Below are 14,899 nucleotides of genomic sequence, written 5' to 3'. Positions count from 1 at the left end.
CTATAACTTAGTTATTGATAAATATTTTTAAATAAAAAAATTACGATGCACGGTACTAGATGCAATCCTTAAAAGGAAAAAAGATTTTTTGAGAAATGTGTTACAGCTTTTGAGTAAAAAATTTCCAAAGACCACCCTTTTTTCGGCCTCCTGACTGAGCATGACCCCTTAACACTAAAGCGTACTGGTACCAAGTGAGTAGAATATGTATAATTCGTTTCATTGTAATGTAACAAGTAGTTTTGGAAATATGCCGGTCGCGCTCCTGTTAGACATATCTGGAACATACGACATTCCAATTTAACACGTCACTCTATAAACGTAGATTATAATATCAGCGAATACATTCAGAAAGAAAGCCACTATTTAGACGCGAGTAGGCAATTTAACGAGTCTGACAAGTAAACGTTCAGTTATAGGGAATAGAGTTTCCCGATTTGGAATATATATTTTTAAAGCACTCATAGTAACTAAGGAATCCTGAAAATTATATCTGCAATGTACCTATTTTACTCATGTTATAAATAACATTCAATAAAGCCTCAAGGCATATGCGAAGAACGGCAAAATCCTCTTATTTAAGAATAATTGGTTAAAACCTGGCATCTGTATATTTTTTGTGCTGCTGAATCCAAATATGACGTTATTGTTCGGGTGAAAAAAAATCCTAAGGTAGTTCTCTTAATAAAAAAATCGTTCTTTTCGGGATACTTCCAAAAGAAAAGGCCGGAGAATTTTTTAAATATTTTTTTTGTTAAATTTTATAAATAATTATTATTATTATTAAGCGTCTTTATTGCATGACACAAGTATATAAGCAATAAAAGAAAGAAAGAAAACAGAGAAACAAAGGCGAGGTTCAGTCATAGACTGTTCTTAAACCTAGCCTAAACTGGTTATGAATTGGTACCTTGCCCTATGGGCCCAGATGTAGCCCCTGGGAGTTAAAACAGGTTAAAATGGATTTTGAAGTAAATTGGTACGAGTAATCCGAAAAAAATATTTAAAAAATTCTCCGGCCTTTCCTTTTTGAATTATCTCCAAAAAAGCGATTTTTCATTAAGAGAACTACCTTAGGATTTATTTTCACAAACAATAACATCATATTCGGATTCAGCAGCACAGCAAACATACAGATGCCAGGTTTTAGCCAATTATTCTTAAATAAGAGGATTTTGCCGTTTTTCGCAATACGCCTTCAGGCTATATTGAAATATAATTTTCAGGATTTGTTAGTTACTATGAGTACTTTAAAAATATATATTCTAAATCGTGAAACTCTATTCCCTATAAATGAATGTTGACTTGTGAGATGTGCTAATTAACGGCAACACGTTTTATAATTTCGCCGTGATTAAAGTCAGCGCGTGCATCTGTTTCGTCTTGTGGCGGAGGGCGAGCAGCTCGCCTGACTCCCTCCTACATATTATCACGCTGTAATTTCGTAATGAAATTATCGTCTCGATACGATAATTATCTCGCATCTGGTAAAGCCGATCCGCCTGATTAAACAGGGCACGACGAAGATTGTAACCAAAGGGTGGGGGTGGGGAGGGGTGGGGGTCACTTGTGGGTAGTTAGTGGACTGCAACAAGCTGGGTAGTCAAGTATTTACGAAGTTGCGCCGAATATCTGCAACGTAAATCAAGAAGGCTCGATGGCTCCTCTGAATTCGTCGTTGTTAACCATTAAATCACGTGGAACCACTGGCACCCCGAAACCTCTCGAAATACGTATCACCTGATCGTATGTTTTGAACGATTTGCCTTCCGTTTTTACTTCCTGCGACGGAAAATTGTTATAAAAATGCATTTAGTATGAGCTGTTTAAATGTTTATTGTAAAATGAGTGTTAATAGATTCCCATGCAAATAGTTCCAAGTTAAAAATAATCATTAGTATTGAACAGTGAACGAATGAATTTGGAATAATCGGCAGAAGAAAGTTTCAAGTAAAGTACAATGTTTGAAGATTTTGTTTAACGCAGCAGAACCTGTGGAACAAATTGTGGAATAAGTCTGCTCCTCAGTGATATTATTGCTTGCGGAGTATTAAACAAATTATAACAGGGTTTATTGAAATGCTAAATGGTATGGGGAGTAAAAGACTGGCTTAAGTATTTTGTTTATTTCAAGTTAAATTGCTACCTTTCTGCAATTTATAAAAATTCAGAGCAGTAATATGGAGTTTTATTATTATAACCCCTGCTTTTCGGTAGTCATGAAATTATCTGCTCGAGGATAAAGGAGAAAGAAAACAAAAAACCCCTGGATATGTTTTTGAACTTCAGCTACGCAGAAACACATTCAGCAAATTCTGCGATGAAATGCTGAATATGGAATATGAACGTGCGCGGCAAATATAAACGCATAATTAATTGATATTTTTTATTTTGAAAGGAACGTACGTTTGAATTATTCTCCCCAACTACAGCGCGAAAATGCAGTGTACAAATTCATTCCGTCCGATTTTCCGCAGTTATTGCATAGGAAAAATAATCGAGAAGGCAGTCGGTCAAATTAAATCCGATGTTTTGTGAAAATACACGTTCAGATGCAATCCTCTCTGCCCAAATACAAATTTTATTTGACGGTAAATAATAACGTTTAAACAAAACATGGAATTTACTCTGTCACAATAAGGTAAATGTCCCAATTAGTGACCTAGTCCCAATTATTGACACATTATCCTTTATATTTAAATATGAATTTTTTTCGGTTCGAAACAGGCGTCAAAAGTACTGAATTCGATTCGTGAATATTCAAAGTATCTTGGTGATGTTTTGCTAATGTATGTCATAGCATATAACTAAGTAATTAATAAATGTTTTCACGTGTGTCAGCTACAAAACCGTGAAAAAGTAGTTTCTTGTTACCGAACTTAAGACCCGCCAAATTTTAGGTATTAAGTATTTCTTACATAAGTAAATTAATGTAAGAAATTTATATTCGAATAAGTTAAAAAATAATTGTAATTTACTATTTAAAAAAATTGCATTGATTCTTTTTATTAAATTCATAATAATTATGGGGGTCAATAATCGGTACTCGTAAAATGTTTGAATTCCTATCATTGACACGAGATGCCATATCATGTTTCCATCTTAAATGTTTGTCAGTTTGCACCATAACCTCGATAAGTAAAGATGGCTAGTAAAGACTAAGGAATATAAACGAGTAGCTGTTCAAGTACTTGAATATTCGGGTAGCTTGAAATCCGAACCAAGCTGAAACCCGGTTTCCGAGCCGAGCCGAGATTTTATCAATTAGACCATGAAGGGGAAGGATAGAACTATATTCTGCTTTTTTCAAATTTTTAAAATCGCCCCCGTTGTTAAAAAACTGCATTTGTTTAAAATAATTGCACAAAAATGGTTTAAAAAAATTTGTTTCTGAAACTGAAATAATTTTTTCTTAAAACTTCAATGTCTTTCCTACAAATCGCCGTAAACCTCATCTCCATCCGTTCACTACTTCCATAGTTATAATTTATTGAAAAAAAGTTAGCACTTACCTTCAAACAGCTGTAAAATCGACATTTTTCAAAATTGTCAAAAATCCATCTAGATATGTTTATATATCCCTAACGACTAAAACATATTCAAATTTCAGCCACATCCGAAATGTTACTCCAAAAATTGTCCGATTTCGCGTGGAATGTTACGTAATTCCGAATCATTTATCGATTCCAAAAGTGTCTTAGGTAGAAGCTTGCTCAGTTTTGAATGCAGAATTATAAAAAATATGTCAGTGTTTAAACATTTGAATGCAGCCCTAGTTCAAGGAGTATACTTACGAATACCTGAAATTTTGAATTATTTGAATTAGTACCCAACCCTACTCGACATGCGAGCTCGTAAATCTTCTCCATCGGGGTGCACGATAAATCTAAACGAGACTGAAAGCGTAAAGGCTTGTTTCGAGGAGCGAAGGAAAACCCAGAAGACGCAGAACATCGATTATAGGACGGTTAATCACTAATTACAGCGATTGCCTCTACGAAAACAACCCGAGGCCTGAGCGTGGCCAGCCACAGCTTAATAACAGGAATCGATCAAGAAATTTCAGACGGTGGCTGAACAAGGTTATTAACTATCGAGAGGTTATTCGATCGTTCTGACACGCTATATTCCGCCCGTGTTTAACGACCACAGCCTTATCCGCTGCGCCAAATCCCGAGTCCTGTAAGTAATGGGATCTTGTGTATCGAACGGTGGACTTGAATTTTTACCCTTTATTCGGGAATGTACCGTTTTCCACGACCTTCCACTCCCTTTTCGCCGCGACGCAATTAACGCTGCGACCGTCACACCTTTCATTTGCAACGTAGAGCCTCCATTATCTGAACTAATGGAGACACACGACGGGGTGGCTGAAGGATTTTTTTCATAGAACTCTCACCCTTCTGACGTTCAGCAGACTATATTTCGGGCAATATAACGTAGGCTGTGCCAGAAATAGTATCTACTGAGAACGAAATGCTTCCTTGTGCAAACTGGACCAGGAACATCACCGTATTTGTACATTCAGATTTTGGAAATACTATTTTGTAGCAGTTCGTATTTGTGTGTAGGTGGAAGACGCTATATAAGTATTTTATACAAGTTCCACACTTGTAGAACTCGTTGTGCTCATTTAAGTGATTGATTGTTTTAGACGTAGGTAGATAACGAATAGATTACCGTGGGTAAATTGTATTAAATCGTGCATTGCATTTCTTAGAGCACAATGCAGAAGTACAATTTAAAAAATACAGTTTATTATAATTGATGATTAATAAATTTCGTATCTTTGTGAACATCGGTTGATTCTTTCACTGTGTGAGTGCGATTGGCGTCCGAGAACTGCTTGCACTGCGTGTACATACTTAGGTAGTAGGGCGGAGCGATATTATATGGGCGAAAATTTAAATTTGATTTTTCAGTTGGCCTAGGTGCGGGATAGTTGTCTTTTAATTAACTTAAGACAACTGTAAAAAAAAGTTTGGAAAAATATTTATGTCTGTAGGTTCCTTTTTCTCCTAAAAATGATTATATAATCATACTATATAGGCGAAAATTTAAATTTCAATTTGCAGTTGGCCTAGGTGCGGGATAGTTGTCTTTTAATTAACTTAAGACATCTGTAAAAAAAAGTTTGGAAAACTATTTATGTCTGTAGGTTCCTTTTTCTCCTAAAAATGATTATATAATCATACTATATAGGCGAAAATTTAAATTTCAATTTGCAGTTGGCCTGGGTGCGGGATAGTTACAGTTGTGTCTCGACTGAAAACGGAAAATAAGGCACGCTCGACTCGTTTTGACACACGGTTTATTGGGTCGAGTGATTGTGTGTACGAGTAGACCGGAAAGGGTCGTTAAAATTGCAAACCACCCTACTGATTTTCCTCCTCCGTTATCGTCCCCTTCTGTTCGCCTCCTGCCTTTCAATTATTCCGTCATTTTCAAGAAGTCACGAAGAAGAACGTCGGAGCAGCGTGCTCGAGTAGAGCAAGTTACGGCACGACGCTTCTCGAGATACTTCTCCTTCGGTTCTCGAGAATTCAATGGATGGGCTCTATACGACTCCGCGTATAACTTTTCCGTGGAAAGAAGGAAACGGCGGGACCGGCCGGGGGAACAAAGCGGAAGCAAGAAGGCCCCGGGAAAACTGTGTCCTCCTTTGTGAGAGAAGACGCGCCATCGTCTTCTACCCTCTCGTCCGATGAATGCACTCGTAACTCATTACCTATGACAAACGCGAGTGGAGATCCCTCACACGTCGTTAATTCCCGCAAAAGAAAAGCGGCGATAGGTATTAACGAAAGGAACATTCGGAACGTGTTTCGCGAGATTGACAAGAGGTGATTGCGATTCTAAGGAGTGTATTAAAATGCACGGGACTGGTGTGTTTGTGTTCGTTTTTCCTTTATAATTACTTCAAAAACTATATATATACGCCAAGTATTTTAAATAAAATGTTTATTCGTATTAAAATATTTATTTGTATTTATCATTACCTTTATGTACGTGCAGCTCATTTTGATTTCACATCTTTTTTTATTTTATAATTATTATTATTTTCTATTTTTTGTGATTTATTTGATTTCATGTACTTGGCGTAATTTCTTTACTTTTCTCAAGTTTTTTATGGAGAAATGAAAATAACGAAAAAAACGAACGCAAATACACTGGTACCCTTCATTATACACTCCTTTGAAACACGAATACCTCTCGTCACTAAGTGCATACGTACAAGAATTCTACAGGGTGCTTCACCTAACTTTATTACCTGATATATATATATATAGACTGCGGATGTTTATGGAAATGCATATATTGATATGCAAATATTATTTTGCATATTGCATATGCTTTGTTAAAAGGCATATCAAATCTAAATTAAACAGTTTTGTTAATTATCTCTCTCTCTCTCTCTCTCTCTCTCTCTCTTTCTCTATCTCTCACAATATAACTTGTTACAGGTGAAAAACGAAACTTTGCAATTGAACAATAGGCAGAATTTTATTGTCGACGTCTGAATGGTAGTTATAAAAAATGAACGACACTATAGTTAACGTTCTGTAGAAATTTATCTCTGGAGTCACGTTATTCTCAACCTAATGGTCTAAACGAATTAAAATTGTTTATGCTTTCCACAAATTCGCGAGCTCCGTTCACTGCGTTCGTCGTTTTTATTGCAGATGTCTATGCTACGCGAGTAGCACACGTTTTGCACTTCGCAATGCAAAATGCGTCTAACGTATCGATTTCATTTGTAAGGTGACTATACCTTGTACCTAGCCTAGATAATATACCATGCATTGTTGGCACATGACGCTCTATGAAATCGACTGCGAGGAAAAACTAACGTTTTTGTCACGTGCAACACATTACACGGGCAAATTCTATAATACCTACGAACGTTTTATTAACACCAGGCTTTTTCTCAATTTCAGTTGCTATTCTTCCATTAAACTTCCATATTATTAATGTGATATTAACGCCTCCGAATACACCAACCTATTGTAGAATAATCCAAGAATTATCCCTAAATTCAAATCAGCAATGTGCCTTAAAGGACTCGAGGTGACTAGGCAGTCAGATCACTCAAAAGTCAAGTATTTTTTTGCGAATTAATTACAAGGAGATGCATACAAATTGTGACCAGTACTTTTGGGTAATGTTTGATAATACTATAAACAGTAAAAAAATAATTATTTGAATAATATATACATATGTATGACAGCGCTATAGTTGCCTGATATATAGGTGTTTTTTTCTAGAGTCGCTGTAATTTTGCAGTGATTCTGGCCGCAAGAAATTGAATTGTGAAATATCCTCTGAAATTGATACTTTGCCCTGGCCCCCATTCTGCCCTGAACCTATTAAAAAAGAAAAAGGAACAAAATTATAAGTATAGCGGTTGTAAAACGGCAAACTTTAAAGAAATGTGATTTTTCGCCAGAGAGAAGAGTAATTTTATTTTTTTTTTGTCAAATTAGGAGTTTTCACAGACTTATGCTTAGGTTCAGGTCGTAACTAGACATGTTTCGCATATGCTGATTTTTTTTCAAATCGACTTGCACCTCCGTTTTTTCGAAAGAGGAATTAGTCTACCTGCGTGCGCGCAGAAACGGTTTATGATGCGCTCGACCTTTTCAGCGGTAAAATCCTTAATTTTGCTAATTTTAACATAGACCAAACGGCATTTTACTCGGGAAGGGTGGTACTTTCAAAAAATACAAAAGAAAACCGAGTTTCTGACTGCCTAGTCCCCTTAAAGTACTTAAAATGATATCACGAAACAGTAACTGTTCTCCAACACTCTAATATTTATTTTCGAGATTTAATTTGCATTACAGTGTGTTTTAAAATATTACCGAAACCAGAATGAACAAAGCCTTATTAGGCTACTTAAATTAAAGTTTCAGTTTACACAATTTGAATCTGCATGGATGCGGGACCAATTGCAGAAATCACGTTGAGCGCCACATAAACATAAAAATTATAATCATTCTAATTACAACCGTAACTAGAAGTTGTGAATAAATTTCAATAGAAAACGTAGTTGTGGAATCCTTTCGTTCATCTTATGAATCCCAAACGTAACCGTAGTCGCAAGTAGTTCCGTTTGGATCCCATCCTCGGTTGTGTAGAATTATTTTAAACTGTTTGGAGATCGTTTTAACAGAAAGCTGGTGGAGGAGCTGGTTACGTGGTCGATTAAACCGTCATGTATCTGTTTCAGTGTGCAACTGCAATCTTCACGCGAGAAAGTGCAGATTCAACATGGAACTGTACAAGCTGTCGGGTCGTGTCAGCGGAGGCGTTTGTCTGCAGTGCCGGCATTTTACGGCAGGAAGACACTGTCATTATTGTCGAGAAGGTTACTACAGGGATCCGGCGAGACCGATCACGCATCGTAAGGCTTGCAAACGTAAGTACTCTCCGACAGACGTTAATCACTACTAATTTGGAATAGGCTGTTCCCAGTGATCTATTAATCAGACATTATCCCTTCGAGTTAGGCACTTGCCGGCTCGTTGCAGGATCATTCATCTTTCGCTACCATATTCTGGGGGTTTCCAATTGGTGGAGTTAATATTCATAAAATTTTCAAGTGAAATTTTATGCACGGCACATGCTGTGATGTACAGATGTGTATAAAAAAGTGACAGTAGGGTAGAATTTCACATCATAAATATTTTGTTTAGTATACCGCCAGAAATATAAGGTTACATTTATTGCTTGCACGGAAAAATATTATATTTTTTGCGAACTGACCAAAACTGGTACAATACAACGGTGTGAAAGGCGAGGTGCAGTTGAAATGCTGTTGTAATAAGGTAACCTCAGGATACCTATTCTAACAAATCATCAATGGAAGATGCATATTCTTGGATTGGATGTTGAAATGAAGCGGGGTAAAAAGGGGTATTGCAATTCAATTTTTTATCAATCTTCGAAATCTTACCACGAATCTCAAATTGATTACGTTAAAATTTCTAGTTGGAGGAGCTAAATTTTTCGTAAATTTTGGTGAAATTAACTTCTATTTTAATTAATTACGTTAAAATTTCTATCTGTAGGAGCGAAATTTTTCGGAAAATCAGTTGAAATGTAGTTCAATTTTAGTTGATCACGTTAAAATTTCTATTTGGATGAGCTAAATTTATCGTAAATTTTTTCTTAAAATTAACTTATATTTTAATTGGTCTGTATTATACAAATTCCATTATGTATGCCATTTAGCTTCTTAACATACACTTTCATTTGATCATCTCTTTTCTGATCGCTGTGTCAATAATAAAATTCCAGGTCAGCAAGACAATTCTATTCCTTCACGGTTACCCCACGAATGGGGTGCAGTTATTACCCCGTTATTACTATTAATTTCATCCGTTTCCCGGTACTGTTACAAAGTGGCTACCAACCGAGCAGAGTTTCTCGCCCCTTCAATCCCGAGACATTCGATTTATGTCGGTTTGTCTAGGGCCAGGAACCACCGCGGGGATAACGATCTCCCGGCGCGAGAAAGCACGCTGGCAAGTATCCATGCTCGCGCGCGCTGCTACACCGCGCACCATCCTACATCCACGTGTACACGTTCCCGTACTACATACATTCCATTCGTGTGATTGTAACACAGTGGATTTGTTGTCTATTCCTCCGTGGGTGCGAAGCTCCCCCGCACCTACTAAATTAGCAGTCAACTACGAGTGACCGTGCGCCCGATTCGATCCGTGGACCTAGACAGGGGTCTGTTCACGCTCAGAGACATTCGCGAACAGATAGTCATTCTCCCGCGTCGTGCCCTCCTCAGTCGCCATTTTCTTATTAAACCTTCGGTTGCGTTAAACCGTCCTACGAGTCTTCTGTCTACAGTGGCGGATTTAGGCAAAAAGGCCCAGGTGGCAAACGTTCTGAGGGGCCCATTTTCGGAGGGGCGGGGGTTGTGAAGAGGAAGTTTACTAAAAGCGGGCTAAGTGTAGTAGTATAGGAAAAAATATAGTGTTTAGTTAAAATCATTTTTTTTTAAGATAAGGCCCCAGTGGGGCCTTCTGGGCACGGGCCCATTTTTCGGGAAAATGAATAGGTAGTTTACTAAAAACAGGCCAAGTGTAGTAGTTTGGATTTTTATACCTAATTATAATTTTTGTTTTGTCATGGGGCCCTGCGGGGGCCTTCTGTACAGGGGCCCAGGCGGCAACTGCTCATCAGCCACCCTGTTAAATCCGCCACTGTATGTCTTCTTTCATTGGCGTCCCGGTTTTTAGCGGAATCTGGTTTTGTTGTTCAAGTCAAGGTGAACTATTTTCCGCTGGTAGGGTTCTGTGAAGATCTGAATTGTGGAAAGTGTAATGTGTTATCTTTTAACCGTTTGACGGCGAATAGGTTGTTAGTGGGCTATGTGGAGTCTATTTTTTAGACTTTGATCCTGGTATGGTGTGAAATTTTTATTTACTTAAAGAAGTGACGAGACATTTGCGTAAGTATTTTCATGGAATAATGGATCCTGCATCCGTCAGGCGAGGGTTAGCGCAGTTTCTCACGGCGATACATGCGTCGCGATAGCTGTATGATGGATAGGATACCGATGTTACATTGATCAATATGGTACCGTTCACACGACGATTCTCGAAAAACAATGAAAATCGGTATCCATCATGCGTGTATCGCATACTTGTGTCCCCGTGTGCAATCGGGGTAAAGGAATGATTTGCTACATTTTTTGTTTTTTTTTTCCTAGTTCAAACACATAGTTCTTATTATATACAGTTACTGTGCTCACAAAAGTATCCGCCCACATCATACGTATAACATATTTTAATTATTTAAGTAATGTTAAATTCAGAATTACCAGAATTACATGATTAATATATTCTTAGTTATTGCGTACCATCTATCAAAAAAATGCTTAAAGATTTTACTAGAAGAATGGAACAAGACAAGCCTGAATTTTACAGAAATTTAGTTGAATCTATGCATGATAAATTGAAGCTTATAGTAAAATCCTAGGAATATGAGATATTAACTTATTGTAATTACGTTCGTTTGAATTAAGTATTAAATTCTGGCGAATATGTTTTGCACGATTTTTGCTACTTCCATGGACACCTAACATACTCTCCTTGTAAGTAGGTACATACTTACTAGAGTTATTCTTGCCTATTACGGGAACACCTTACATCCATGTCGAACACTAGTGTACTGACCATACAGAATAATTCTAAGAGAACACAGGATTGCTCACAGAGACATAATATTAATAATAATAATATTGATAATAATAAATCGTCTTTATTACACACCAACATCACAAAAAGAATACAAAATTAAAATACGAAATGTTAAAGAAACAGTTTACACAGAATAAGAGTGTACAATGGGCGAGGTTCAGCAACTTAAAAGTGTACTTTGATCAACCCTTTAACCCCCAGATTAATAAAAATGTATGAAATCGAGGAATTACCTTAGAGAAAATAGAAACATAAACTTCCAGCAACTAACACATACTTACATACACCAGTAGAATAATTACAAATAAATACAGAGTTTAAACGCCCCAAATATAACGAAAGCAAACGTTTCGTTGCCATTGCTTCTCACAATTCTTGTTCCACTGAAAATCACCCGCGGCGAATTTGATAATATTGAACTCATAACACTGGGAGCAGGTTAGGCAGAATACAGGGTCAGCGTTTTATCCTGCAATCCGCGCTCGCGCCAACAGGTAGAATGGCAACAGCGCCTCACGGACGCATTCCACTACAACCACGCACCCTCCCGGCGTTCGGAGAGCTGCCAGCGACCGCTGGACAGCAGTGATGCCCGAGCTTCGAGAATTTCGGGATGGTCTCTTTCAAACTAACGTCGCAAAGAGCTATTCAGAATTTCCCGGCCCGGGTTGAGAAATTTGGGGCCTTTTTCGTATAACTTTTGAACTATAAAAGATATTGGAATGCGATTTGCGCCGAAAAATGAGAAAAAATTCTTCCCCCTTAATGATGGATAATTTAACATATTTTACATTTACTTAATTTTTTCCTATCAATTTTTTAACCATAATTGCTGTAAAAAGCTTTTGCAAACTGTTTATTTGACACTGTATTTAATGCTGTTTTTAAAATTCGTGGTGTTGATAAACAATAGCTAGTTGTTTCTGTATCATTACTTTGAGAAATTGAGAAATTATATTTGTATTCAATTATAGCGCCGCGGTCAACCCTGTCGTAGCTAAAAAATTTTAAATTCAGACGGGTACGAGATCAGTCGACATTATTTTCAAACCTCGTTACAGTAATCTGGGGTGCGAGTGGTAAACCTGGGCCGGGAAATTCCCAATAGCTCTTTGCGACGTTAATTGGAAAGAGACCATCCTAAAATTTTCGGAGCTCCGGCTGCTGGCAGCTCTCCGCTGGGCCGGTGCATGGTTGCAGTGGAATGCGTCTGTGAGGCGCTGTTGCCATTTTCCAAGTTCGCGCGAGCGCGGGTTGCAGGATAAAACGCTGACCCTGTACGCGTTCGTGTACAGTAATGAAAGTAATCTCTTATTTTATGGATTACAAAATCCCGAAGGCAGGATATTTCTCGAATTAATATAGTAAAGTGCCCAAGCATTAACTCGAGAATTTTCCAAGGAACAGCGTCGGCTTATCGTGATTACAAATTACAATTTCTAAAGAGCCAACGTATCGCGTTGCTCGCGTTGGACATCGCATTCCGCCGGCATTATAAAATTGAACGAACGTTAAACGAGTTACTGGCACGTTAATTACCTTCTCAAAGGCGTTGGTTCTGGCCGCTCGTCGGTGAATTTAATTCGTGGCGAAAGCCCGAGGTTACGTTTCATAGGGGGAGAGAGAAACGGAACGACGGCCGCGACCGTCGTTGCGTCCCACGCAATCCGCGTCGATGGTGGCTTCTTCGCTCTAGGTACTAATTTATGAAAGTTCTACTATCCTAAGATGACTTTAAATCTTCTTTTCGTGCCGAGGGGCTCGCGGTGAGTGTCGTGTCTCGTTGTTATCTTAACGGCTGCCATGGCTGCTAACGAGAATACAGACTGTTCGTTATCTTCGCGGCAAGAGCACGCGCAAGCCCCTCGCCACGACACTTGTGTTTTATATGCGAGCCAGAGACACTGCCAACTGAGCACGAAGAAGCCACGATTGCACCATATCTGAGGCCATGAGTTGTTAGCTCAGAACGCGTTTAATTACGCTCTGCCTACCCTCGACGCGCCTTTTCGCCCCCCTCTAATCTTTGTGAAATACGAGCGGCCAATTCAGAAACCTTCCTCTGCTCGTAGGCTCCATTTCTGCCCTAATGGTGTCGATCAAAACGCGCGCGTCTCCGCGTCGTCGTGCCGTGGCAAATTTGTATTAACCGTGGGAAGGAGTCACGTTTTCTTTTCATTTTTCCCAGCTGTAGCTGCTCGACGCACTCAGCATTCACTGGCTTTTCCCAGGCCACTGATCAATTCGTTACTTTGTATTCAGCTGTAACATAATAAACGACTTGATTGGTTGTACGATTTACAAGTAGGTATTTACTGGTTCCACTTTCGACGCCGTTTTTCTCATAAACCAAATCCCGTGCGAAAAAAAGTTATTTCACAATTTCGAGTCGGTTTTGCACAAGAATTCATTTAATTCGCAGTTCAGAACATTCGTCACCGCGATCTGCCGGTTCTTGATCAAGTACACGCACGTTTAAGCGGTCATGCTCAGTCAGGAGGCCGAAAAAAGGGTGGTCTTTGGAAATTTTTTACTCAAAAGCTATGACATATTTATCAAAAAATCTTTTTTCCTTTTAAGGATTGCATCTAGTACCGTGCATCGTAATTTTTTTATTTAAAAATATTTATTAATAACTAAGTTATAGTCCATCTCACTAGAAGGTTCTCTAAAAAAAAGGCTTCTGCGGTGACCACTGCTGCTCGAAAGTCGATCATCTGAAATAAAAAATTCAAAAGAACTTCGAAAGAAAAAGTTCGATTTTTGCTAAACATTTAGTTGTTTACGTTCTGTAAAATTAATTAGTTACCAGATAGGAACTCGTCCGTGGTTTCAACCATGACGGCAACCATAATAAAGAAAATGAACCTTAGCTTTCCCATTTTGGATGACTGTAACGGTCCCCACAGCATCGTCTGGTGGGGAAGAATTTTTTTGAGGAAGCTTGCGCCACCGACATCTGTGAATCATACATCTAACGATATCTATGAATACATTCGATAAAAAAGCTCAAATAGTTCTGAGTATTACTTCAAACATACCTTAATATGCAGGCAAAACGCCAGACGGTATAAACTTATAATTTTTGTTAAATAAATTCCCGGGGATGGCGTGGAAAAACGGGCAGTTTCACTAGAGCACCCCCTTAAAGCACATTCACTGTTATTTATTTCGAAAACAAAGCCCTAGATAAAAAAAACTCATTTCACATTTTCGATGTATTTTCTCGAAAAAAATCAGAATTTATATAGAACGCCTTGTATAAACCACAATGAGGCATAATTCTTACAAAACTTACTCCATCCGCTTTACTTATACTTGAAAAGAGGCGAATGTTTGTGAATTTTTTTTAAAAGCAGAAGCATATATTTTTACAGAAGTTTTTGCACTTAAAAGAGCAACATTTAAAGAACATTTGGTTGTTTTTTGTAGAAAATATTTACGTTTATAATAAAAATACGACATCCAAGAAGTCATTTTAACAACGGTGAGCAAGATATCTCAAAAACTACTGCACCAATCTTTTTGAAATTTTGTGAGCTTATTTTTTATATAAAATTGTACTGAATGACGGAGTGATTTTTTTCAATGATATAAGCCATTTTTCGTTGATATAATCGAAACTATACAATGAAAAAAATCACTCCGTCATTCAGTACATTTTTATATAAAAAATA

The 14,899-nt window shown here is 37.8% G+C and overlaps 1 protein-coding gene across 2 annotated transcripts in view; it reads left to right on the top strand.

The window, feature by feature from the left end:
* Nucleotides 1-14,899, top strand: part of LOC143375348 (netrin-1) — a 270,168-nt gene that overhangs the window by 148,843 nt on the left and 106,426 nt on the right. For both annotated transcript variants that reach the window (XM_076824360.1, XM_076824350.1), the window contains exon 2: nucleotides 8,231-8,419. In XM_076824360.1, coding sequence (XP_076680475.1) covers nucleotides 8,231-8,419 — 189 coding nt within the window. The remainder of the gene's footprint in view (nucleotides 1-8,230; nucleotides 8,420-14,899) is intronic.

This window comes from Andrena cerasifolii, chromosome 1 (genome assembly GCF_050908995.1).
Source record: "Andrena cerasifolii isolate SP2316 chromosome 1, iyAndCera1_principal, whole genome shotgun sequence".
NCBI classification, from domain to species: Eukaryota; Metazoa; Arthropoda; class Insecta; order Hymenoptera; family Andrenidae; genus Andrena; species Andrena cerasifolii.
The sequence above is the reverse complement of the archived record's forward strand: the minus strand, read 5'-3'. Positions and strand labels throughout refer to the sequence as shown.